This window comes from Echeneis naucrates, chromosome 22 (assembly GCF_900963305.1).
Source record: "Echeneis naucrates chromosome 22, fEcheNa1.1, whole genome shotgun sequence".
In the NCBI taxonomy this organism is placed as follows: domain Eukaryota; kingdom Metazoa; phylum Chordata; class Actinopteri; order Carangiformes; family Echeneidae; genus Echeneis; species Echeneis naucrates.
In genome coordinates, this window is record NC_042532.1 from 2,864,814 (window position 1) to 2,892,745 (window position 27,932).

Genomic DNA, 27,932 nt, shown 5'->3' on the forward strand with positions numbered 1-27,932 from the left:
AAGAATACCATTTCAAGACAGATTTCAGACAGAGGTGCCACCAGGTGTTTGCTCCAGTGGTATCCATTAGCCATGTCTGCCGTTTAGCGTTTTAAAAACCGCTTTTAAACTGACTGGCACTAGTGCACAGGCTGAGGAGTTTAGCGTTTTTTGTTTAATTTTTTTTTTCTTCCTACATACTTTGATTTACACCTTTGATTGAACTATATACAATCTAATACTACATAATAAGCATAAGCCTCATCTCACTTTCATAGAGGTTAAAAAAAAAACAAAACAACAAAACACTGAGGAACAAACACTGCGACCTGACCTTTTTTCTTTTTTTAAAACACCTAACTAAAAGTTAATAAAGCACTCGTGATTACACAAAGCAGAGAGGGAAAGTAAAAGATTGTGTTTGCGCAAAAAAAAAAAGAAAAAGGAAAAGATAAAAAAAAAAAAAGGGGCAAAAGCGCCAATGTGAAATCCGTTGTGAGATCAGTCTGCTTCTTCTGTTGCATCTCCACAGTGTTCCTGGCTGCCTTGGTTGTGCCGTCGCAGGCTGAAGATTACAGGGCTAGCATCATGTTGCTGTGCTGGGAAGCTGACGTTGCTTTTTTTTTTCCCCCCCTCCGTTTGTGTCCGTAGCTTCGGTGCTAAGATGCTGAGAGCTCACTGGAGGAGCTCAGTTGTTTTGGACCTGAGGTTGATTGGCTTTGAGGCTGCGCAGAGCTCGCCGTGCTGCCGCTGACTTGGCAATCCGATAGCTGCGGCCGACTCCTTTGAACTTGCCCTTACCGACGACCTCCACCGTCACCCGCACCTTCCCGTCATACGTTCGCTCTGCAGGGCTGCAAACAGATAAGAGGGACCAGGTTTTACACTGTACCCACAAAACCTGGCAATCGCCTGGGACTGGTCACACAGCAGACCTTGAGAATTCCCATAAAGCCTGAGCTGATATTTCCTTAGAAAAATAAAAAAAAAATTGAGAAATGTCTTCTTCTCCCCTTGCTCATGTACTTAAGGAAACACTAAGGTTGGTTTAACTGTAGCATCAAAAGATCTTAAAACTTCCCATAGCCTTTAAGTCTTTTCCGAAAGGCCTACATTTTTTTCTCCAAGATCGAGCCATCTCAGGGTCAGGGGTTACAGTCTTCAACAGCCAAAGTGCTACCTCTGACTTCAGGTAAATGGAGAGATAGATATATATATATATATATATATATATATATATATGGCCCACGGGATGCCAGCAGATGTGAAAATTGTCACATTTTGTGTGTGTGTTCAGCATGACAAACTTTGGCCTCTGTACAGATGGACCAGAGGAGGGGGGGGGGGGGTCATAACCACTCTCAGCTGCCCTGATTCAGAAGGCATAACTTGTCTTTTACTGCGTAGAAAAAAAAATAAATAAATAAAAATAAAAATCAGGATCATCATAATGGTGATTGGAAAAACTGCTCAAGGTAAGCAACTGGAATAGAATTAATGTTTTTCCAGCTAATTATTTAATTACCACTGACGACACACCACCAGTATTTCTGAGGAGGTTTATAGGAAATGTACATTATCTTAGATTCCATCATAGTGGACTCCATATGGTTCATAATTGCTGCTGGTCTAGACTGTTTGACATTTTCTCAGTTCTTTGCCATATGAACAGTTAAAACTCAGCATGGGTCTTTTCAATGTTGATCTCCTACCTGAACTTGGCAGTTTCTGGCTCCATCTCGAGCAGCTCCCTAACAGGAGAACGTGGCACATTGGCAGAGAATTTCTCTGTGAATGGTTAAGGGACAAGGGAGAAGGGGTCAAGAGGTCAAAGTGTCATGAACATAGAATGCAACACAACAGGAAAACATCCTGAAAATCTGCCAACGTTGAGCATGAGAAAGAAAAACAATACTCCTCACCTATAAGTGGCCTCATCATTGGATAATACACTTGCCACACTGTCTCCAATGACATCTTGCTGTCCATGTAAATTGCTCCAGCTAGCGACTCAAAGATATCCCCCATGGCCTTAGGGACTTCAATGTCCTCCTCCTTTTCCTCATCTTCTTCAGAGCGCCGCAGCTGGAAGGAGACACGAATGCATGCTCCATTACACTATACCAGGACAGGTTCCTGAATTTTGACCTTTCTGCAGAGTGCAGACTTTAGCATGATCTTGTCTAAAAATTCGAATATAGTTACTGACTCTTTTCTCTTTCTCCCTCTTATTGTACATTCACACCATAGACTGGACATAAAAGGGAGCATAGACTAATCACCATCATGTGGTGACACTCGTTTTAAAAATAAGTCAGATTGTATTGAAGCCTATGGGAAATTGTTCCTACTTCTTGTTTTATTCGCCCAGTAATGTTTTCCTAATCGGTTCATGGTCTCAGTCTGTAGTTTCAAGTCTTGTTTAATAAATTATTAATTTTTCAGAGCATAATACAAAATTGCACTTCACAGACCAATGGGTGATGTCATGAGAGAAAGAATTGAATAAAAAAGAAAGGGGGGGGGGGGGGACTCAGAAGCTGTGGTGGGTGCCTTGACATACCTAACTAGCTAGCGAGGCTGTTTGTAATGCCATTTTGTATGCTATAGTGCTAGCTAGCATGCCATTTGCTCCTACAACACATCCCAGTATTGTCTGTGATAACACAGGAATGTGTGGTAAAAATAAGAAAACCTATAAGCAATCTACCAATATAGATTTTTTTCTGAAGCGCAAGAAACATCACCAACAGACACACTGCTGCCCACCACCAATAGACACTGGCTCAGGTAGAAAAATCTTTCTATCCTTTTGCCCTGAATGCACAGTTATCTGCAGAAATCATTCAGACAGTTCGCACTGATATATCAATTCCTAATTGGTAAAAACAAAATCAAATGAATCTGTTATTTTGCTGCCTGATTTTAAGATATATACTGCAGCACATTCCAGATTGGACAGTTAACAGGACTGTGCACTAGGCAGCTTCATTATTCAGGTGAATATATTGGCAGAAAGGCAACGTCACAGGGCCAGGGTCAGACTTCTAATGCTGTGAGACCATGTAAATGTGTTTCCTGTCAGACAACCTAGCTTTGTATCATGGGGCTATTCCTTTAATATCTCTGGGATTTTCTGTGACCGCAGGGAAAACTAGTTCACAAAATTTGTGACCACGTCCTGGATTCAATTCTCGAGATGGGGAAAAAAAACAAAAAAAAACCCAACAGACATGGTTTGTAACAATCCAACATTCACTTCCTCCACTGATGTGCCAGAACATACTGATTTAATGCGAGTAAGCATGTGATAGTGAATTTAAAGCACAATCCACACCCCTCTGTGCAACAGTTTCGTCAAATTAGTGGGAAATCAACATACTCCACCTGTTCATATTCCCCGTTTTCTCTCTAAGGCCTGGATTAAGTCCAGGTGGATAGAAACCGAGAGGTCTGCAAGAAATAATATAGAACCACACAGTCTCTTCCTGATGACTCTTATGACTTAATTAATAAAAAATGTTACTGCACGTTTTATAATGAGTGTTCCTTCTGAGGTATTTCCTGCAACTAATCAACTGTAACAATATACAGTATACAACTGTGTGTGTGGATTGCTTATTTTAAAGGTGCTGTAGGTTCATCTATTACCTACACTACGGATCTATACACATCTACACACACTTGTGAGGGGTTGAAGCCAATCCCAGTTTACATTGGATTACATGTAAAGATTACCAGGTACTGGATGTGTTGTAAAGTCTGACATCAAACATGTTTAGACATTTTAAAATTGCACTGGATTAGCATGGATGGAGCCCGAGCTAACAGCTCCTACATTTCAGCTCTGAATCCCTGTCTGGACAAGTAAAGAAGCTGGAGACTCAAGAGGAGCAATAATCAGTGTGATTCTGATTCTATGAATTCTGAATAAGCACCAGATTGATGTATGAGTGTAAGTGTGGCTCAAGTATCAATGCGTCCTGATTATTAAAGAGGCACATTCAAGATCTTTTAACATTTTCAGTCTGACACAGTTAAAATCCTGCCTCATTTGTTGTTTGATTTGTTGAGTAGTGAGCTGTGGCAGGGGCCATGCCACTGCAGCACATCTCTTCATCTCCTGCAGCTGTGTTGTGGAGGATGTTTCTGTATGTGCCTGCTGTCCTAAAGGCACAAAGCACCTCTCAAGCAGAGAGAGAGAAGAGATCTGGTGCCAAGATAGCCATTTCCAGGCAAATTAAATCCAACTGCATTTTCCCTTCAGTACTGAAATCATTCAAATAAATTCAGAAAAGCTGTCGGCCTTGTTATTCATGATTTTTTTTTCCAATACTGGAAAACAACTAAAACAGCAGATTAGGTTTCTCCCTGTGGGTTCTTTGCTGGGTCTGTTCTGGGCAGAACCAGGATTCACCTCAGAGTCCATGCCTTGCATCTCGTTCTTCTCCAGCTGAAACTGCACAAAGTCATCGATGACATGGAAAAGCTCGGGTGAGATGGCCTTGAAGTATTTGTGGTAGTCGTACTTGACGGCCAGGGAGGCAAAGATGGTGTTGTTGACGAGTGCCGAGCGCAGGTCGGTGAGCACGCCTGGGGAGTGCTGCCGCGGGTCTTCATAAAGGTGCTTTGTTATGAGGTAGTCTAGAATTGCATCACCAAGGAACTCCAGCCGCTGGTAACAATCTGAGAATGAGACACATCATGCTGATTTGTAGTTTCTCATTCATTGTTTACTTCAGTCTTTGTTAACTGAAACCAAGCTGTAGTTCATTCACTGGATCCATCCACACAGTCCCACAAGTAAAAGTATTGTTGTTCTGAGATGTTGAGCTTGTAAAGTGATGTTCAAATAACTATAATGAACCAACTATCCAGCCTGGTTGTGTCTGGTTAAAATTTTTTCCCCAACATTGACTTTGAACAATTTCACCATTGGCAGTTTATGTTCAGAAAGTATCAGTTATTTCACAAACACAGATTTACAAATGTACAAAAGATTGATGTCCAAAAGCAAACAATGGGATTATTTGTGAACATCATTTCACATTAACCCTAACCCCCCCCCCCCCCCAAAAAAAGGCAAAATAAAACAATTGCACTCAGAAAATGTCAAAACGTTGAAACATTGCACAATAGTGGAGAATCTAAACCATAACATCAGATCAGCCCTGGTTTATGGTGTAATAACTGCCACATGGAGGCTTTGGATTCAGTGAGTGGTACTGTTAATTGTCTGCTGAATCTGCTTTCAGATTACTCAGAAAGGATTCTTGTGACACAGCAGAAAAGTTAAAGCTGTGATGATTGTCTGGCAGTTTCTGAGGTTACACCAGAGCTCTTTCTTTATCTGATTTCAGAGCAACTTCACTGAAGTTTATTTGTGAAGGTTACGGTCACGGTGGTGTATTCAGCTTGACTGAGTCATGACTCTGAGCACAAATCTTGACATAAATTACAGGAGTCAGTCGCTAAAGGTTTTAAAGTACCTTATAATTACCTCCACACAGCCACTGCTGCTGTAGATGAATGGGTCAAATCAAAGAAACAAACTACACTTACTAACACCAGCAGTCTCCTGTTCCTCCACCTCGCAGTGCCTTTGTTTCACCTCTCTCCCTCCATGGTTCTCATTCCACTCACTCACAGCAGGTGGATGTTTTTCAGATTATCAAGCATCTGATCAGGTGTCATGTCAGACCCAATGTCAACCATAGACTGTCGACAGAAGTGGACGATGATAGCTGTGGCTTCTGTGCAATTCAAAGGCCGTACCACACACAGTGACCTTTCTAACAACCAAGATCAGAGCAACAGAGCAAGCCAGATCCAGCCCTCACTCCTCAGTTCTACCTTCTCCCACAAAAGTGGCTACCTCCAATTGAGTGACATCGTAGTGGGCTGACATTTGGTGTACTGGGTTTGAGTTTTACAAACATGGACAACATCTAAAGTCTGATATCATTTCTTGGTCAAAGTTGTTCAGTTCTTAACTAAATCCATGACTGTGGTACAGCTTTAAAAAAAAAAAAAAAAAAAGAAAAGAAAAAGGGTTGACAGAGGGATTCTGTCCAACATTTCTGTTCACTTAAACTAAGACTGGACCAAAACCAAAAATCAATCTGAGATATCTTGCTAAAGCCCCATGTGACATAACTCCTGTTTAAAAGTGAAGAAAGGCCATATTATTAAATTAGCTACATCTATACCCTGTAGTTAATAGGTGCAAATTTAATATGTAAGAATTAGTTGAAGATTAGTTGAATTAGTTGATGAAATTCAATACAACTACATCAACATTACACACATTTCATTTATTCAAATATGAGGCTTTCTCTCTCAAACATTATCTGACTGTCCTCTAGTAGAAGTAAAGGCTATGAGCTAACTTCTGACCTGTGATGGTGTTGTAATGGTAGGAAGCGTGGGTAAAGGCTTGCAAGAGGTAAGCCTTGTTCCGAAAGGTGTAGTTGATCTTTCTTTCAAAGTTCTTGAAGCCAGAGATGAGGTGGTTGAGAGTTCGCTCTGCATCTGGATGGTCCAGCATGCAGCGGGGTGGGATCTTCAGCCAGCCGTAGCACAGGTCGATGGCTGTGGTCTGGCGGCTCTGAACTACCTCCTCCGTCAGGGTGCCCCTCTCCAAAGGTAACACCTGTTTCCAAAATAAGAGAATTTCTGCAGAGGCAGTCTGTGACTTCTTTGGTAAAGATTGGACATTTGAGAGTTAAGTGCAGAGCCTCAGGGTTATTCTCTCTTAGAAAGACCTACCTTGAGTTGAGCATGGCTGAAACTTAATAGGAATGTGTTCAAGGAAATGATGAGCTAATGAAGTTAATAATAAATGATGTGATGAAGCCACCTGAGCCAAGCATGAAGTTTTCAGATAATGAGCAGGAAAAAAGAATCAACAGTTAAATGCTTCTGTTAAGGGGGCTAAGGTGGAAGGTCCTAACTCACCTTGAGGCCCAGTGAGCAGAGGAACAACTGGGCAGCTCTCTCTCCACAGCTTGTCAGGTAGCAGCCTAGCAGAGCCTCCACACAGTCAGCGATGCTCTTGTCTGCAATGCACTGCTCTGTGTGGAGATCATACGAGATCGACTGCTTGCCTAAATCAACGCCACAGTTTTCCTCCGATGGGTTCCAAAAGCCCACCACAAAGTCGTCTTCCTCTCCAGCTTTGCTTGGGTCCAGGTAGCACATGGCATCCCATGAGCTGTAGTCAAACTCCTCAGCTGAGGGTCCAATGGGTGTTGGCTCTGAGGGGTAGTGGGCCGTGGTGGGATGGTGAGGCTTTTTGGGAGCCTTCCATTCGTATGGAGACTCCATGGCAGGGGATGACCCGGAGGAAGGGTTGGGAGATGGAGGGAAGACACTTAAGGAGATCTTCTTACCAAATGCACCAGACCCCAGCAACATGTTATCGATAAACTTGATGTGCTCCTTGTAGTACTCCAGATCGTCCTCCATGTTGACCTCGTCCTTTGGCTCATCCTTCATCATTATCTCTGCATCCTCATCCACCTCCTCACCCTCCTCATCTTCCTCATCGTAGTCATTCCCAGATCGCCCGTTGGCCAAAAGCTCCTCTTTGGCCTGGATAATGAATACAAACAGAAAGAAAAGCAGACTATTGAAATGAATGAAATACCTTTGTCTGTGCAAGGAGCTGCTGCCAATCCAAACCTAAAACCATGCTGTGGTTACTTATAAAGGAAAAGCAAAAGCCAGGTTAAAAAAAAAAAAATAAAAAATCTGTAATCCATTAAACAGTCTATGCTTGTGGTAGGATGGACCAGAAATTTTTGGATCAGTGATGATAATGATCTGTATCAGTAAAAAAAAAAAAAAAAAAAAAAAAACTGGTGACCACCTCACTCTCCTTTTTACCAGATTGAGTGAGTGAATACTAACACATCAGGAAAAATGCACTAATGTCATTTCATTGACATCACCAGTAGGTTTTAATGTAGTATGACTCTGGACTGGACAGTCTTGTTTGCAGCGGTAACTGTTATCCAGTCATTACAGTTTGAACCAATGTTCTCTGTATTAACAAATGGAATAGCTAAATATAAGCTTCACATCCATCTTGCCATCAGCATGAAAAAAAAATATCTAATATCTAATATCTAAAAAATTCTACAGGAAACAACAGGCGCTTAATACATCAGTGAAGACTCAAGTATTTAATACAGTTTCATAAATTCAGCTAATATGCAGTTTATCATGCAAAGGAAGAAAAACTAAACTCTTGTAGCATAACTACATCTGAAATTGTATTAATCAGAGTCAGCTGATAGAAAATTAGTCTGCAGAAGATTTTCTCACTGTTGTTGTAAAGTGAAACATCTTTGGACTAAAGACGAATATTTGAGGAAAGCAACACTGAAGGACAGAAAACTGCTTTGAACTCTATGACTGACTATGCCAAGTGACAATGTGTACAGAAACCTTATAAGTGTGTGGTTGTATTTGTGTGTAATTATGAGATAGTGCAGTATAAAGCTGTTGCACTCTTTGATAAATTTGTTTTATTTTGATATCTGACTGCTTCATGTCAATGCAGTTTGAGCTAATTGTCTCATACTGCAGGCTACATAGGGATACCTTTGAGGTTTATGTGTTGCCACACAAAGTGGAAGTCTGCTCTCTAGTGGTCAGATATCATCATAACACAACATCCATTGCACAAAAGGATGAAAGCATGAAGCACAAGCTGTACATTGTGGCGTGAGGATGTTCTGCCTAACCCCAGCATGCGCAGATGTAAAACTGCAGCATCTGCAGACTCAGCCTCACAGCAGAGACAGCGCAAGGGGAACTGAGCAGTCAGCAGTGTGAATTTAGAGTGAGTAGAAAGGCTACTGACCTCCCCTGAATCCAGTTTGTCTGTGCTGCTCTTGTCCTGGTTAACCACATAGCCAGGTGGCAGCCAGTTGACAGGGGGGTCAAAGATGGACACCACCATCCTGCTGGGGAGCCCCTTCTTCTTCCCCAGACGGTACAGGTTACAGTTGCTCACCTGGAGAACAAGCACAACAAAGAGACAGCATTAGGCATTTTTCAAATAATATGCTGCAGCCATGGCATGTACTCACATGGTGTGTGACTGGTCCTGTGTTTGAGTGTATTTTTACAGTTTTAATCTGTCGTCATTACTGTGCGTGAACTCATTCCTGATGGGTCAGGTGAGTGTGTACGTGAATAAGTGTGAGTTGTATGTGAGTAATTAGGTCACTAAGTAGCCACTAAGTAACTTGGTAAATTATTTAGCAACTAAGTTGTTCAGTAAACTTAATCTATGGTGAGCATGTGACAGGTAACTGACAGCTCTAAGAAAGGCTACTATTTCAATATACTGAGGCTGGCACAGAACTTGACAGTCATGTGATCAGAATCCATCTCCACGGCAACTGAACAAACTCAATGCTAGTGTGGGTAATGATACAAAGTCTGCAGGAAGCCTATTCTCCTCTTGTTATATTTGAGAGATATATCTACAACCTCAGCATAAACCCACAATAAAGACGATACAGTAGTCATTGCTCTGATGACGTCCAGCATTAACAAGTTATGAGCCATCTCACCTTCTTGCTGCGCATGTAGCTGAGTCGTCCCTCGTGAGCGTCGGGATAAGTACAGAACAGGTATGTGGTGATAGCGTGCTTCAGGAAAGAGTCACCGAGCATCTCCAGCCGCTCCAAGTTGAAGCCGTCACTTGCATTTGATAGGGTCAAGGCCTGCAGGATGAGGCCCGGGTTGGGCCCCAGGCTTTTGGGAGAGTCTCCAGTCTGGGCTCTGTGCTGGGAGCCAGTGGCAAGGTCAGGACAAGGTGCTGTGGGAGCGTTGGGACCCGTGGCCGCCCGGCTGCAGACTGAGGTAGCTTGTTTTGTGTGGTCTGAGGTCCTCCCAGGTGTACATTCGTCACTAGAGTGCGGAGGACTGGAGCTGGGCTTCTTCAAGCTGTGAAAGGGCTGCACAGGAACTGAGGTAGTGGTTTGTATTGATTCAGAGCTCTGCGGCCCAGGCAAGCTGGGCAGCGAGCATTGGCAATTGTCATGTTGGTGAAGGTGCTCATCTTGGTTGCTGCTGTCGTCATATTTGGCGACAAGGGCAGTGCCATTAATTAGGTCCCTAGTGCAGGTGGCATCTCCGGACACAGGGGCTGTGAAGGACCCCTGCTCAGGCAGGGCAGAGTGGTGACTGCTGGATTGCGTTAGGGAACTATGGTCAGGGGTTACAGTTTGTTGGTGCTTACAGTGACCTTCATCATCCTCACTGCAGGACTCAGGACAGGAGATGAAGGTTTTGCTATCAATAGATCTCTTCCAACCAAAGTCCAGGTTGGGATACCTGCAACACACCAACAGACCACCATTAGATTGTTGGTAAACCATTTTGGGCATGTCTCCCTGCTGACGTTTCAAGTCTGAAAAGAGAGTTGAATGATGATGATGGTTCAGAGCCACCACCACGTTTTGAAATTTGTATGACTTGTGAATCTTTGACTGAGTGCAAACAAATCTCTCCCTTTGTATCGGGATCTTCAGATCTAAGGAAAGTGCAGCCTGGGTTGGGCACATTAAACCCTACACACAATGTTTGCAGACTGACTTAAACTTCCTTAACAGAACAACCAGGGGAGGTGGTATCCTTTTAAAATATGGAGAAAGATCGTTGTTGTATCTGCAGAGCCTACCAGACAATCAAATCATCAGGGCTTAATGTATGTATTTACGTATTAAATGGAGATACAGTACAGTACAGTAAAGCTGCTATGAAATTAGCTGATTTGTTTGCATTAGAGTTGATAATTATACTGTGAAACTGGTCAATTTTCATTGTGTTAACAAGTTATAGCTTGTTTTTCCTGACATGTACGGTAAAGATCTATCCATTCTAGCTCTTGTTTCAGTCACAGATCATGTCAGCATTTGTGAAATAGTTTGAGGTCAATGGTTTTTCCCCCTTGGCTGCTCATAATTACAGATGAAATTGAGCTGCAAGAAATAGACAAAAAATAATGCACTTAGACTGTATTATTATTTTTTTGATTAATTGAGCTGCTCCAGTTTAAATTATATAAAAAAAAAAATTCAATCGAGGTTGAAAGTTGAAATGATACATCAAAACATTACCATCCATCACACTAAGGTTATGTAGTGAGAGTATTCTCTCTCTCAGACTAGGTTATATGTGTTCAGTGCTCATGGACCTTCTGCCACACTGGACATATGCCTGAAAGAAGGATCAGTCCATTCTTAGAGATGATGTGGTTGATGGCTGATAGGCAATTATGGGAATATACTGGTGTTGAGTAAACAATGTGTTGAACGTAGCAAGGACCTGAAGTCAGGGGGGAGAGTCTGGGCTCCCACTCCAGCTTCACTGGCTGTCTGCGCTCTGAGCTCTTCAGCGGTTAGGAGACAGTGGAGGCGGTAGAGGATGCTGGGCAGACACACTGCCTTCCTCCACAGTGAAGCAGGGATGGGGTGGATGGCACACAGCTCTGGAACGAGGATCTGACAAACACAACAGACTTGTTAGACTTGGAACATTCACACTCACACAGACATCTAACCATCCATCCATCTTCTGCCACTTTTCCGGGTTGCGGGGGATGCTGGAGCCAATCCCAGCCAACGCTTCAGGCAACACCCTGGACCGGTTGCCAGTCCATCAGAGGGCCAACACTCAAAGACAAACAGAGACAAACTACCAGTCACACTCGCATTAAGACCTACAAACAATTTAGAGTTACCAGTTAACCTAGGTATACGGTGGGAAAAAACCCATGGAGACACTGGGAGAACAGGCAAACTCCGCACAGAAAACCACAACATTCTTATTGTGGGGCGACAGCGCTTACCACTATGCCACCGTGCTGCTCACAGACAGTATGTACATCTGAACCAACAGCAGTGCCTAGTACAGGGAAAACTAGAACATCATCACCGATCATAACCTTTCAAAATACTGCGTTTTACAAAAGGAAGGAACAGATGTCTGATGCCTGAGACTGCAGTGTGTAAAACCAACCTGGCCAAGAGTGAGAAACCAAAAAACCTGAGCATGTTAGCCACACAGTAGAATAATTCTAATGGTGATGAATCAGGGTTAAAGATCCAGATTAATCCATAGGACACTATAAACTTGTATTCGCCTGATAAACCTTCACACTGCACCCTTCTCTTCAAATGTAAATGAAAAAGAGAACTAAATTCATCAGAGTCCCGCTGATTGTCAGAATAGACAGATACAATTAACAGCACCAGCACACCAATCCAAACCTTCAGCAAACATGGAAAAGAAAGAAAAGCACCATTGGTCTCAGTTTTACCTGTTTGTTCTGCAGACTCTCCCACTTGGCCTTCCTCTTCTCTGCACTGCTGAGGGGAAGCGCTTTGCCCTTCTGGTTCAGGTGCCGAGGGGTCAACAGGTTCAACCTGAAAAAAATAGTAGTCTTTACCGTCTTTGCCAAATATCAAGAAAGCCTCCTCTTTCTGAAGAAACGGTTACATCTAACAGCCACCTTTATCCTCTTGACAAGCAGCAAAAACCAGTGATGAAGAACCTTTAACCTGGATTCTAAAGGAGAGCTACTTCACTGGTTGAAAAAAGAAGTCACTGAAAACCACATGAAAATGTCACTTGTCTCCTTATTAGGTCAATAAAAATTTTTTATAGTGTCATACTGTATTTTAAAGTCTTTTTTGATACAACATGATGGCTGGAAATGATGGACCCATTCAGAAGAAAATAGACCTTAAACCAGGTGATGCAGTAGGGCTTCTTTCTTGATGTGCGTAGATATTTTTGATCTTTTAAATCAGACTGCAGTTTACAGCTACATTTAACCATCATGATCCTGTGCTACTGACCTGGAGGAGGTATGGTCTACATCCAGGAGAGGCTGGTTCAGGTTGGACAGGTCCAGGTTGTACTTGGTTTTGTAATACTCAGCAAACGTCTCATATTCTGGTGAAGGAAACTTGCTGAGTGGCGTCAGATCTGTGTATACGTCAGCTACATAGAAGCGATGAGGCTGGTCGAAGTTACGATACCTGGAAAAATGGCCAGTGGAAGTTATTGCACTCAATAAAATGAAAGAAGCCAATTCTTTGTTAAGAGAAGTACCTTGGAATGATCACAGCATCCTGGTAGTCCTCCAGCTTGAAGGTGAAGGGGTTCTGCTTGGTATACTGAGTGGTAGGAATGCCGGTGCGGGCCTCAGATTTTTCAATGTCCTCCATGAACTTAAAGTCCATGTCCAGTGTGTTGGAGTCCCCAACTGATCAAAGCAATGAATAGAGACAAAAATGAGAAAACATATGCAGTGCATCAGAGATCAGTAAAGTGTAATCTCACTCACCAACATTCAGAGGTAGAACGCAATAAGCCGAGTCAGCCAACGTGGGCTTGAACTCCAGTGCAGGTTTCTCCAGACGGAGGATGTGGGAGAAGATGTACTGGTGCAGGCGGGTGATGAGGTCAAGCTGGGAGGCAGTGAGTGTAAAGCCAGACTTCTGCAACTCAATGGAGATGGTCACCTCACCTGAGCGGGTGTACACTGGGAAATGAGGGATCTAGACAGATGAAAGCATCACTTAGCATTGACAACCCAGCGATAAATGAAAGAATGACATTTGCAGAGAACAAAGGAAGGTGTTGGCCAGGTTACATACGCGAGGTATGGGTTTGGCAGTTAGGATGCCGAAGCACCTGGTGGTGTCCTCCGGTGGATAAAGCTTCCTTCTGCGGAAGTTGAGCTCATCAGGGAGAGGGGTGGTGAGGACCATTCCAATCACATATAGATAGTAAGTCTGCTCCGGCACAGCATAACTGTCCCGCAGACACTCAGGTATCTGTAAAAGACAGGAGGAACTATTTATAAAAGTCACATTTATAAGGACGTACAGGCCTGACAGAGTAGCAAATAGAGATTAAATGTCCTTAAGTACATATTATAATTAACGGTAACCAGCCTCTTTGGTTTATTGCTACTTTTATCATTTTAGTGAATCATTGTCTGTTCCAAGGTCAAATTGCTTTCTAGGAGAAAATACCAGTGATCATTTTTCAAACCAGAAGTAGAGAAAAGTAAACTACAACCAAATTTTAGAAAATGAATGTTCATGTTTAATTTAAAATATAGAATTATTTAATTAGTTTTTCATTACATGTAATTATATTAATTTATGTTTTGTGTTTTTTTTATAATCTAGAATTATTACATTTAGTTTAATATATGTTTTCAAAATATGCATTGCTATAGAAGCCCTTCACTCCCTTTTTCCCAGCATCCAATGAGAGATATTTAACTTGAACTGCAGAATGACTTTCTTACAGCTTTGGGGTAGCACTGCCTCCTCTTGGTGGAACCAGGCCGACCAGGGACGCTGGTTTCCTCCTCATCGTGAAGGTCCAGCTCCTCCTCATACTTAACCGTCTCCTTCCCCACTGGCATCAGGTGATCATCCAGCTCACCTGGGAAGGAACAACATAAACAAGTTAAAATTAGATGCAGGCCCTACGGATGGTGACGGTAAATAATCCTGATCAAACATTAAAAATTCTCATTTGTGGTTTTACCTATTTTGTGGAGTTTCTCACAGCATACTAGTGCAACTGCTTTCTCTGCAAGTCTGGCACAGCTCATCTTAGGACCCTGAGGAGACATAGACACATCCACATTTTTATACAAAAATTAAATCATTGGCATTGTTATTAAACTAATGAAATGTAGGTGTTCTCTCTCACCTTGACAGGAGCTCGCAGAGGGGAGTTGATAGGTAAGTAGAGTGTGGATTGGAAGCGCCCATCTTGTCCCTCTATAGTTTTACATTTGGGTGCTAAGTGGGTGAATGGGTCACTGGGCAGCCGGGCACAATACCTGAGCACCAAAAAAAAAAACAATAATAATAATAATAATAATAATAAAAAAGGCATGGGGTGCAAAAAGACTAACTGGTGTTTGGTCCAGTTCTTAGTGGAGTGAAGTGATGACATACCTGTTAATGTGACCGATGGCCGTGTTGATAGTGACCCGGGGACCTCCATCCTCAGATCGAAGCACATAGGGTGGGAGAATGTTGTCGTCATCCAGCACCTGCTCCACTTCAAACTCACTCACTTCCACTGACTTTGAACACTTGTTTCTTAAGATCTGTTCAAAAGTTTAATTATTAACAACATTAATAAACTTAATACACAATAGTCTTAAGACTCAAACTGCACAAAAAAAAAAAAAAAAAGTCACCTTCTCGATGGCCTTGTAGGTGGTGAGATCATCCTCAAAGGCTCTGGTCCTGTCACTGTCTGCCAGCATAATGTAGTTGGAGACAGGGGCCCGGGCTCTACCTTTAGACTGGACATATGACCTGTATTCCGTGGGCAAGTCGAACCGCACCACCAAGTTACACTTTGGAATATCCACACCTTCCTCCACTATGCTGGTGGCAATGAGCAGGTTGGTCTCATGAGCCCGGAATTTGCGGAGAACCTGAGTGACAAGGGGGGCGAGGTGTTGGGTGTTCACATAAAGCACATCTTGGTCAGCACCCATTGGAATAGCAGCCTCCTTCTCTTTCCATTCAACCACTGTATTGTCGCTGACTTTTGATCAGCCAGCGTCAAAAGTATATTGACAGCCAACTATCTCCCTTCAGGTTCATGTTAGTCTTAGTTAGCCTAAGATTAGATTGTCATGTTTCGTTTCATAGTCACCAGCGCATGTTTTCTTGGTACCACTATCTACTACAACTATACTTTTAGGCACAAATTGTGACCTTATTGTACACAAACTCCACCAAGAAAGTTCAGAGGATTGGAGTGAGTGCAGCATAAAAAGGAAGTGTACGTACCTCCTCCTGTTTCCTGAACTCTACCTCCATCTGTTTGTTGCGTGGTTGGTTTTTGCCAATGCTGTGGCCAGTGATGAAATTGCTGCTGATATATGCCAGCTCTGGGTCCTGCTTCCCTGCCTCTTTGATGAGACTGAGGGGAAAAAAGTGTGTGTTAATACATCGGGGAAATATGGCACATTTTCTCAGCTGCAGCAGATCACAAATTATTCTTAACATACAGAGGCAAAGAAGCCTCAAGCTTGTTGTTTTTAAAAATTCTGGATAATTTATAGCACACATTGCTCATGCATAGAGAGAAATCACACAGTGTTTGGTTATTAAAGCCAATATTTGCAGGTAGGTGATGTCAACACAGTTTAAAAGCATGCACACACAGGCACAGTGGAAAAAGAGTGAGTTAGTAGCTCCCATCAAAAATGATAAACTCTTTCATCATCAGGTATTTGCTACTGTTTAAAAAAAAAAATCTCTGATTGAGAATGAACATCTACTCTGCATTTCTGAAACTTTGTGGATGCAGCTCACCCGTTTGTCTCAGCCATAATAAACAACACACATTTTTGGGTTGTTGTAGAGCTGATTTGACGTTTCTACCTTTACATGACCAGGAAGAGCATTAAAGATGAAAAATTTTCTCCTCTAACATTTGGAAGATCTTAATGTCCATCTCTCTATTTATTTTTTCACTTCAATAAACTCTCACCAACTTCTCCTGACTCTGAGACCAGAAATATATAGGATTTAGCATATATGGCAGATTAGAAGTAATGCAGCAATGCACCAGTTAAAGGATAAGACTAGTTCAAATGAACTTTGATTGATTGATGAACTTTGTAACACTCTAACATGTTGCTGTGGGCTTAACAGGGTAAAAGTGATGATACAGATGAAAACACGACTGTACCGATTGAGGACAACAGCTGTGTATCGCCTCTCAACAAAGATTATTCCACACAGGATGTTGGTGAATGGCGAAGGAAAGTTGGCTTCGGGCCTCTCTTTTGCCTCCACCTCCTCATCCTCGTCTTCATCCTCTGAGTCGCTCCAGGACACGTAGTTGTCTTGGTTCCGGTTGTTGTACCACTCAACGCTCTCAAACTGTTGCCGCTCAAAGGGCTTGTATTCGTGCAGGATCTCAAGCAGCCGCAGAACCTTGGGGGTGACAAACTTGAGATCCAGTGAGGCGGGAGAGAAGTGCTCCTCACAGAGGGCGTGCACTTTACGCAGGATAGTATCAGTGAAGAGCAGGAACTTGCGGTTGAGTTCTTCCTGTTCATGTTTGATGTACTTCTGGAGCTCCCGCACCATGATGCCTGCTGCTTTATCTGCACACCAGGGCCCCAGCACCTGCAGCACCGCCCGGCAGTCACTCAGGACCTGGAGGGGACAGGGAGCATAGAAACAGCAGTTTGATTACCCTTGCTTTCCTAGTGGTAGTAGCTTTTGAAAACTTGTCAGAGGCTCTTTTAGTTTCTCTTCAGTATCCATTCAGTCAGGAATTAATAGGGAAATGATGAACACCAATACTTTGTAATCATAAATATGCATTTCTTCGTTAATATTGAATTTTTTGACAAATAAAAAAAATATTTACTTATAAACTAAATTAATTTTCTCCCTTTTTCAGTCATGATCATTTAAGCTACAGCAGCATGGACACCTGACAACAGCATGGTAAGATCGGCCATACACAAACAGCAGTACAGTCTGTGGTTCTTTATCAGGCTGCTCAGTGTGGCCATTTCTGTTGGAACGCTCTACGTCACAATTAAAGCTAATCATACAGACCAGAATGTGTTGTGTCTTCTTGTTTTCAAATTGAGCAGCAGGAGCTCAGACATCTGATACCACCTGAAGTAAACTGAACAGTAACATTAACAGGAAGGTGGAGTATTCTGACCTGTTTGGAGATGAACGTGGGATCACGGTCCTCTCTGGCAACAGATAAGTTGCAGTCATTCAAGAAGTGGAGAGCTTCATCCAGCTCTGCCTGCAGACGGGAGGATAGGCCGCTCTTGTCCAAGTAGGGGCCGCAGTCTAACACTACCTCTCTTGGTTGAGAAGCGTATCTGAAAAACATGAACCCACCAAACGCAGGTTAGATGTACTCCCACACCCAATGTTTGTAGTATTGTTGTTCTCAGTATTCCATTAACCAGTGAGCACTTTATTATTATTATTATTATTATTATTATTATTATTAGGGACACCTGTACACCATCATATTTATTCCCAGCAACCAAACATGTGGCAGTGTAAAAATCTGAAGGCATAAGCAAGGAGCTTCAGCTGATGAGAAAAAATGTCAGCGTTCATGAGAGAGACCAGAGTAAATAGACCAGTTGAATGTGACAGAGAGGAGGAGAAGAAAAAGAAAAAAAAAAACAGTCACTCAGATAACTACTTTGTACAACTGCGAGCAGGAAAAATGTCCAACCTTGAGGTGGATGAACTACAACTGCCACCACATCAGGTGCAACTTCCTGTGGACACAGGCTCAACATCACGGGACACTAATGGATCTGGAGTTCTGCTGAGGCAGCAGATATTAGGGTGTGAATTAGGCCCAGTCCTAGGCATGGGCAGGGGGAACAATGCCCCCCAACTGTAAATACTCCGCCTGACCCTTTCAATCAGATATCTCTCATCCCAAATACCTAAATAAAGAGTACTTAATGGTTTGCCAATGTCTGACAGGTTCATTTGGCCCAATGAATAGTGAAGATGCAGTGAGAGGGTGGAGGCAGTTTTGTTATCTGTTGACCTAGACATTCTGCAGCTCTAGAGTCTGTCTGTGCTCTGGGCCTTAGAGCAATCTGTTGACTGATTTATTAGAAAATATTTGCTTGTTGGGTCCAATTGGAGTTAAATTATTCTAACAGAGTGCTTTAGTTGACAGTGTGATTGTGTTAGCTACCATTGCAATGGTTTGCCTGAACTTCATATAAAAACATGAAAGAATCAACATTAGAGCCAAGTATAACACTCATATTTGCATTAGTCATAGGCGACCAACCAACATCTCTTACTGGTCCCCAATTTGAAGAAGTCTGGGACCTGGCCCCTTCTGAATCCATGGACCCAACCTGCCTTGTGTCAGGTTGCCACTGCTGCTGCTGGTACAAGAGGTGTTTCCCTGGCTCACTTTGAGGCAAAAAAAAACCTGATTGCAGAGTTGGAAGTATTCCAACCCAAACATCAAGTAGTGCAACTGGCCTATTCTGTTCATTAGTTGTGTTTTGTTATAGTAGCTGGTTCTGTATGCCTAGTGCTGTGGTGTAATGGGACCAACAGGTATCACAGTGTAACCTGATAAAATGGCCACAAAAAGGCATTTTCATTCAACAGGCATTTCTTCATACAGTGGAGCAACACAACAAACTCCCAAATGTCAATGAAACAACTATGCCACGGTAAGGAGGCAATGTTTATTATTTATTTATTTATTTATTAATTATTAATTACATGTGCAGGTGTGCATCTGCTTGTGTGTCATTATGGCACTAATCTAAACAAAACCAACAACACCAATATTTGCCCATTTTCCTGCTGTAATGTCTCTCAGAGGACAGAGAGACAGAGGACAGTATTTGGTGACTACAAGCATCACTTCCAAACTTTCGGTCACATATTTTTAATGAAAATTAACAATTATTGGGGCATCCCTACTTTATGCCAATCAATCCTGGTCTGCATTGCTGCAGTCTGAGTATAGTTGCTATTCATATTCATCTCTTCATAGCCACGGTTCACCATCTTCTAATGGAAATGTCCTGCAGGATAATGCTACATGATACCAAGATAAACTCTCAGAGTGGTCTCATCAACAATCTAGTTCAGCCAAACCTGGATCCAAGAGAACACCTTTGGGATGTGGCTTAACAGGAACTTAGAGCAGAAATTATGATACTATGATGCACCAGAGTCTCAGAGGAAAATCTCAACATTTGGTTGATCCAGGATATGAAGAACTGAGGAGTTACCCAGAGTTACAGTAGTGTTCTCAATAAAGTGATTACAGGGTGTATTAAACTGACAATAGTACCTGTCCAAGACCACAAGGTCGGTGGCAGTTTCAGCGTTGCTGTTAAGAATTCTCTCAAGATTTTGGATTTTCTCCTCCAGTTCTGACGGGTCACATTTTCCGTTCAGGATGGAGGCTGTGAGACCAAGGATACGAGGACTTGCCAAGCAGCCTTCAAACAGCTGCATAGAAAGAGAGGAAGAGAGACGGCGGAAGGTGAGAGCGGTGAGTCACCTGCAGGCCCATTGAATGAAAGAAAAGGATGAGGTTTCCTCAAGAGCAGAATCTCACCTTCATTATCTCACAGTAGGGGTGGTCAGTGATGGCCAGGTGGCAATCATCAAAAACTACTAGGTTGATTTTAGACAATGGTAAGATTTTATTCCTCAGAACAAGCAGGAATATGTGGCAGGTCATGACCAGCACCTTAAAGACAAACAATACAAGTCAAGTGCAATATCAATATTATCACACAAGCTACATAGTTATGCTCTATTGGCAGCATGAGCCCTGTGGTGCACTACAGAGACCTGGTCTATGGATAAATTTTATCCAGCCCAAAGGGAACATGTTTGTTTGGAAGACCAACAAAAATCCCCTCAATCTGCATTTTTATATTTTTATCATATTGAGTAGCATTGAGAATCATTTCTTTAAACAAACACAGAAAATAACTGTAAATGATGTAACTAGAAATTGTGTAGAATCTAATTGTATTACATATAAATTAACACTATTGACTTGTTTTCTCTACATACACCCCACACTTAAGTCGGACTACACAATAAGTCAAATTTTAATCACGATTACAATTTTGGCTACCAATGATGAAATTTGCGTGATTGAGCCATATTTAAAATGCGTCATTCTGTTCATACAACGCTCCGTATGACAGCCTTTTTGGGTTCAAAGCAAGTGATACAAACAAGGAATTTTTTTTTTTTTTTTTTAATTCTTTAAGGAGAAGCACTGACTTTTGTTGAATAAGACCTATTTTATTTCTGATGCATATATTTCTACATTAGCAGGAATGTAGCACCATATGGATGTGTATGCAGTAACGAGCCTACTGTATGTGACAATAAAATTTGTTTTGGTTAAAATTTCATGATTATCATTTTGGCCATAATCGTTCAGCCCTACCCTTAAGTGTAAGAAGAAGATCAAAACAAAAGGAAGGCAAAGAAAAAATAAGAAAGAATTAGAAGATCAACAGGGAGAATAAGACTATGAACAAGAAATAGAGAAAGAAGAAGCAGGAGCTTTCTTTATGTATTAACTTAAAAAAAAATCCGAAGTGCTTTAGAGGACAAGATACAATTAATATGAACTATACATACATATGTGCTAAAAACATATTAAAGGAATTCACAGGAGGAGGGAGCACTACACCGATCAGGACGTTTGGATTTGATAATTTCTTCATTTCATATAAAACATGATCACAGTGGATCTGTCTTCTCTTTGGTGAAAGCTAAATGTTTTTACATTAAAGAAGTGTGAAGAGTCCCAGGTGGGAGGTGGAAATTATATTATGATGTGGCTGACTTTAGTGTAACTGGGGAAGAGGGGGTAGTCCACTGTGATAAGAAAGCAGATGCCTTGTGGTTTTGGTCACTTCTTAAACGAGAGATGATTCAGTGTATAGCCACACAATGAGAACAATTGAGGGCAAACCTGATTCTCCATTATCTCTTCACGCCACTTTTGGTCAGTCCATGCTGAGGTTTCCCCCAAATCTGTGTACTCTCCCACCTGGAGGTCAGAGTGAGTCCTGACTGCAGCTGCTTGCTGAACGACAGATGTAGCTGCACAATGTGGAAAAGTGACATTTTAATTACTTCCTATTCAACACGCATTTCATTTTAAACATTTTAAGATTGAACATGAGGGTGAATAATTGGAAATACAGTACCTGTGTTCACCAGAAAAACAGTCCTCTTCGCATTTCCTTGGTAATGTCCACGGATTTGGTGGGAGAGCTCTTTTGTTAGAAGTACTGCAATAAAGGTCTTCCCTGAGCCAGTATTCAAGCAGACGATAGTGTTATGTTCAAGAGCTGCTTCAAGAAGTTCTACCTGTGGATGTTCAGAGTCATAGTCAGTGGACTGATATACAATCAGGAAAACCATTTTATTCAATATTAAATGGGGGAGGGTGGGGGTGAAATAAACACTAAAATAAATGGGACTGGAAATGTAGAAATATCTGAATCCATAGAAATAATATGTAAAATTGTCAAAACATGGGAAAAAAGCTCAATAATTAAAGCTTTTCATTTTAAAAGTAAAGTTTTTATTAATATCAGGGGACTTTTAACCTTTATTTCCACATTTGTTTATTTAGGCATGTGTTAATTTTCAGAAACACTTATGTTAAAAAAAATGCCATAACGCAGGGCATATCGAACAGTTAATACATCCATAAGAATGGAGGCATCCTTGCCTGATATTTCCTAGGTGTGTAGATGTTGTCATGAATAGCCTCCTGCTGCCATGGCAGACCGAAGAAAGGCCCCATGGGAGATGTAGCAGGGGTGACAAGCTGTAAGCCTGCCATGTTTCAAAGAGATGGAGGTAAGGGGGGTGGGCTCCTCCAGTCGTCCACTCTATCTCATTTCATTATCCTCTTCCTTTCAGAGGTTCACTGGGGATGGAAAAAAAAGATACAAAAATCAACATTTATAAATATGACATTGAGAGTAAGCTCAAGCAAATTTGTCATATTTCCTGCTATTATATATTTTTCATTGTCTAAGATTTTGCAAATAACTAAAGTTAATTTCAATGTTTTGAGTCGCATTTCACTGCATAGCAATAAAATGAGAATGACTTATAACACAAAAACAAAAATACATCATATTTGTCATTTGATGTTTCAGACTTCTCTAAGTCAATTGAGGATGTTGCTGTGTCATAATTCATTCACATCTCTCTGAGTAATATCATCATCCTGCTGACACATTATTATTGCATTATTATTGCGCAGTTGTGCCTTAGGCTTGTCACAAAAAATATGTAGTTTTATTTAAAGAAAAGAAAAAGAAAAGACACTTATTAGAAATTGAACTGGGAAAACATGTTAGTATCTTGTGTGACCCCATTGTCACTCCTCTTCAGAGTTTATGTAAACTATATAAAGTGGCGGGAAATTGACAGGAAGTCAGTCACATGATTGCACATACAGTTTCAGAGTGTCTCAGACATTCTCAGTGGGTGACAAGAGGCCATGAAAGACATTGCAGACTTCCAGGAAGTGCAAGAGTGCCTATGCGCATTTTTAGAATAAGCGTTTGATCTTTGATGTAGACGAATTGATCACATGACAACAATCAGACAATGGACACAATACACAGACACAAAAGCCTGCCAGTCTTTAAGAGCTAAAATACATCTTGTAGTTAATGGCAGACAAGACCAACTGGTTTACAACTTAGTGCCAACAACAATTTAGTTGGCACAGGAGTTCACAGCCCTTTTAAAGATAAATAACTCATTTGGAATTTGTAAAAAACTCGAGAACTTAGACTTGAAACTTTATTCGGTTGATCAGAGTAAACAACAAATACACGTATTATGTGATATACTTACAGGTAGTATTTGGGACTTTCTGGATATGCAGATACTTAATCTTGGCTTCATGATAAAATGTCTCTCAATCAACTCCTGCTGCTCCACCAAATTTAAGTTAGAACAGACCTGAAAAGAACAAAAACCCAGAGCAGCATTAAAATGGTTAAGATATAGCACAAACACAGAAGATGTTTAAATAATAGAACATGACAGTGAAAAAAACATTTTGTAATTTCTAATTCTGAATTAGTCACAAATGTAACTACTAAACCAGCATCACTCCAGTCTTCCTATGTATAACAATACACCAGTTGCCATAGAAACTGCATCTGTTACCAATGTGCTGATTGCTAATTGACAGTGTTATTCCAGTCAGCCTTTGTACCTCTGCACAAATGCGAAGTGGCAGGAACAGTGACAGGATCGTCCAGCCCTGCAAAACAAGTGCAGACCCGTCAGATGTTGACAGGCGACAGAAGATCCAAACTAGCTTTTCAACAGATCTTTAGTATGACACACAATCCCCGACATCACAAGTTTACTGTGGAAATCCTGTAGCTATAACCAATCCCAGCAGTGCTCCGGGTGGAGAAGGAAAGAGGCTTTGTATTGAACAATACCAGTACCAATACCCATTCTGAGTATGTGTCTGTGGACCTCGGTGCGGACTCTGATGAAGTCAGTGTCCCTGTCCTGCCTCTATAGAGTTTCTTATGCACCATTATTTAATTTACTTTTTTTTTTTTTTTTTTTTTTTTTAACTTTTTGTTTTCTGCCTTTATTCAATATGAATAGTGGTGAGAGAAAGGAAATGGGGTAAGAGAGTGGACAATTGCCATAAGTAAATTGTGGATCTGGTTGGGAATTTATCCAGTGACCACATGTGCTTATGTTTTGGCAACCTGTACGTTAGGCGTGGGGGCGAAATATGTGAAAATGGCAGAAAATGTTAACATGAGCGACAGCATCCCCAAAGAAGACACCCCAACGGACACATCCCAAAACTCAAAAGACGAGGACATTGTTGAGAAGAAAGGTCTGAGGAATTCAGTAGCGTGGGGATATTTTGGCCCTTTAAAGTCTAGCAAGAAGCAGAGAAGCGTGCACTGCCAATTGTTCACACAACACACTTGTTCACAGTTCACACAAAGTCAGGTAATACCACTAATCTTTTTTACCATGTGAAGCATCTGAAAGCTGCTTGAATTTGTACTGAGGATATGTACATGTTTTTTGTTTGTTGTCTATTTACTTGTGGGTTTGTTTTCCAGCAATTTAAAACATTTTGAATATATACAAAGGATACAGCGAGGTGATTTTTTTTTTTTTTAATATAGATTTTATTTTGTATTAATACCTACTTTATATATTTGGAACTGACCAAGGAATCTAGTTTGTGTTCTCCTGTAACACTTGAAGCTTCTGACTGGTTAGAATTAAGATTTTAGTATATAATCATTTTATTGATTTGAAATACGGATCTACAAGGCCTGTAGTACATTTTATGTTTAACTTCTGACAGAAATAAATCTTCACATCTCACATAGGAGTAAAAAGGAACTTTTAAACTAGACAGAAATTGTTATTTGATTTATATTGAGATATATCAACTGATACGAAATATTGTGTTGAGCTTTTTTTCCCCATATTGCCCAGCCCTAGGTTTACCTATGGACAGTGACAAAGGAAAGTGCTGGTTTTGTCTTTGCTGCGTATCAATTGCATAAACTGGCCTATCCAATAGTAACAGGCATAAAATCATATCTAAAAGAGAAACTGTATGTTAATGAAGGAGCATGAACGTGCAGTAGAGTCTCAACAGACCACAACAACAGCCCACCTTCTGGGTTCCCTCATTAGAAAACCCTAATCAGACCTCAAACTAATTTTAGAAGGTTCACTCATGTTCATGCTGCAGCTGCAGTTGGATATACTTGCATTTTGTGTGCCATCACCAAAGCAGCAGTATGTGCCAGTGGAAAAATTGTAACAGATAGCATGTATACCACTCCCACTCCCTTCTCTACCAAAATTAAAAGGGGTAAAAATCTCTTAAATGGGTATAAAGAAGTCTGTTCAGACCAAGGACACAAAGCTTTGAGGAGTGTGGTGTCTTCATATGCAGCGTCAGAGCATGCGCACACACACACACACGCAATGGAGAGAGTGAGCAGCCAAACTGATAAAACAGATCTGTTACGCATCAACCACAGGTTGTTGCTCTCATAAAAGTGTCAGAGCCTGTGTGAGAACCATAAATCGGTGAGTGTGCGTTTTTTAAAGTTACTGTGTTTCCAGCTCACTCCTTCAACCCTGAGCAGAAAGTTGCCACGATGTTTCTGCCTGAACAGTGAGAGTTGTGCTGGATATGCAACAGGCCTGTGTCTACAAAAAGGGATATTTAAAAAAAAAAAAAAAATGCATGTTTACTCAAGTGTGGCAAGTAACATTAATGCCAATCAGAGCCAGAGCAGATAAAAACCAGTGTCTACTACAGAATCATTTGATCTTGGTCTAAATGGTGATTCTAGCCATTTCCTGTGCAGATAAGTAGCCAGATGTTAACAGGGTTTTCTGACAAGTGCAAAAAGGGGGCTAAAGTAGCAGATCATTAGAATCTGGCATTTGAATTTTAAATAAGGATTATACATCACCTGTATATGATGGTATCAAGTATTGATGAAACACGAGTGACTCAACAAGTAAACCACACTGTAATATGTTGAAGACATGAAAAGTATGAAAAGTGATTTTCTGTTTATGAGTGCAGCAGCAACATACCAAGACTCAATGAACAGAGTCACACAGTTTCAAAACTAAAACTAAAACATGACTAAAACATGCGCTGCAAACTATTCATCTCTGAGTCATCTGACATAACTGCACAGAAAACCCAAATATTTTGCTTTTCCATTATTGTTTCTTAAATGTTGATATCCATAAGCAGATGCATTTTTTTGGTTTTAAGAACCTCAAAACCCTAAGTGTAGCTTTAGATCTGCTCCCGTAGACTTTTCTTTGGAGCCCCATTTTCATCAGGTTGATGTTCCTTGCCTGAGGGTGGCTTTGTTGTGACATCATAAAGTCAGAGAAGTCTTGACAGCTCACTTGTAACCTCAGGCTGTGTATTTCACTGAGGACAGAGATCCAGCTTTAAATGAAGTTTGCAGATTTAGAAAATAATCCTTTTTCTATCCAGAATTAACGTCATCATAAGATCAATTCCAAAGAAGAGCTGCTTTGTGAGAGACTTCAGACCTCGATCCGAATGCCACTCTTTAATTTTATTGTTTGCAAGTTTCAGACCTGTAAATTCATTTGGACACATTTCACATCTGTCATTGTCTTGCAGTTTTGGACCAACGTTGCTGCCAAGATGGCAGGAAAGCGTTTCCAGCAGCTGTGACTAACGATGCAGACATAACCTGAGAAAAATGTCCAGAAAATAAGAGAAGATATCTGTACCTCTTCTGAGCCAATAGCTGCCACTCACCGGCCAGCTGCTTCAGTCCACTGCACCTCCACAAGACTGAAACCAGAATTTAACTCACGACAATTGGTCTTTATAAACCACAAAGCTACCTGTCCCAGAATGTGAGCATGAACACTTATATATTAGATATCCACTTGACCATTCAGCTTAAGTTTCTAACAGAGGACTCGCTAACTACCGTTAGCTGGCTAGTTAGCAACCGAGCAACTACATTTTTGCGACGCTTTTTCACTCAACTACCAGAAAAAAGGCACATAGCCATATACAGTGGTATGAGAGATAAATGAACAAGAGTTTAAAGTCTTCCAATGTGCTCGGCCTGAAAACTGGTGGACGAGTGTGACTGGTGATGTTGGCTAACAGCTACAAACAAGTTAATGACAAATTAGCTTATTTGCGTGACGCGAACTTAGCTCGTGCTATGTTGTCAAGAAAAACTTGGGAGAAATGAATAACCAACGCCTCAGGTTGCATTTCAGCCTTTAACATTAGCGGTATCGACTGAGCAGAGACTCGGAAAACTGCAGTGGAAACGCGTTCCGTGTTCAACAGGGTACCTTCCATTAGCATGGCTAGCGAGCGTCTCACCGAAGAGATCGCGCCTCTCCGGAACCGCTGATCGACCCGGCTTTCACAACATGACCCGAAAGTGCTGAGCGAGGTTGCCGCCTGTGGGATTTCTAGAGCTAAACGGAAACCTGGCTTCGCCCATAAATTTACAGCGTGTAATGCAGCACAATGTCTGAGCAGCCACCATGCACCATCACCATGTCAGCCAGAGAGCTATCTTAGCTAAATGCTAGCAAGGCCAAAACACCCGAAAGAGTATTCCCGAAAGACGGCGCGTGCATTTTTTCCAGCAAACTCACCTAATGTGTGTTTTTCCAATTGATCGTCTCGACTGAAAGGGCTCGAAATCATTAGTCGGATATCCTCACTGCCATTCACCCTTGCTGTCCCGATTTGGTGGCTATTCCGTCCACGGTGGGATCACTTCC

At 41.4% G+C, this 27,932-nt stretch overlaps 1 protein-coding gene across 1 annotated transcript; it reads right to left on the reverse strand.

Moving 5' to 3' along the window:
* Positions 1 to 667: 667 nt before the first annotated feature.
* dicer1 (dicer 1, ribonuclease type III) lies at positions 668 to 27,932 on the reverse strand. Its single transcript, XM_029494118.1, has 30 exons — positions 27,804 to 27,932; positions 23,827 to 23,874; positions 23,460 to 23,567; positions 22,315 to 22,515; positions 21,785 to 21,947; positions 21,547 to 21,677; positions 20,161 to 20,295; positions 19,891 to 20,051; positions 17,746 to 17,914; positions 16,750 to 17,222; positions 15,843 to 15,975; positions 15,239 to 15,481; positions 14,991 to 15,145; positions 14,740 to 14,872; positions 14,572 to 14,647; positions 14,327 to 14,466; positions 13,665 to 13,844; positions 13,352 to 13,565; positions 13,117 to 13,270; positions 12,861 to 13,043; positions 12,320 to 12,425; positions 11,326 to 11,501; positions 9,567 to 10,332; positions 8,849 to 9,001; positions 6,937 to 7,572; positions 6,376 to 6,631; positions 4,397 to 4,665; positions 1,902 to 2,064; positions 1,692 to 1,767; positions 668 to 833 (listed from the first exon to the last, which is right to left on the reverse strand). The coding sequence occupies exons 4-30, from the start codon at positions 22,426 to 22,428 to the stop codon at positions 668 to 670; spliced, it is 5,724 nt and encodes a 1,907-aa protein (XP_029349978.1). The 5' UTR covers positions 22,429 to 22,515; positions 23,460 to 23,567; positions 23,827 to 23,874; positions 27,804 to 27,932.

What these genes read in the sequence shown, in the direction of transcription:
- dicer1 (XM_029494118.1), bottom strand. Translation starts at nt 22,428, where the DNA reads ATGGCAGGCTTACAGCTTGTCACCCCTGCTACATCTCCCATGGGGCCT. An exon ending in CCTACTGTGAGATAATGAAG is followed by an intron (nt 20,052 to 20,160) that starts GTGAGATTCTGC and finishes CTTTCTATGCAG; the next exon opens with CTGTTTGAAGGCTGCTTGGC. An exon ending in CCATTACAACACCATCACAG is followed by an intron (nt 4,666 to 6,375) that starts GTCAGAAGTTAG and finishes TCTCATTCTCAG; the next exon opens with ATTGTTACCAGCGGCTGGAG.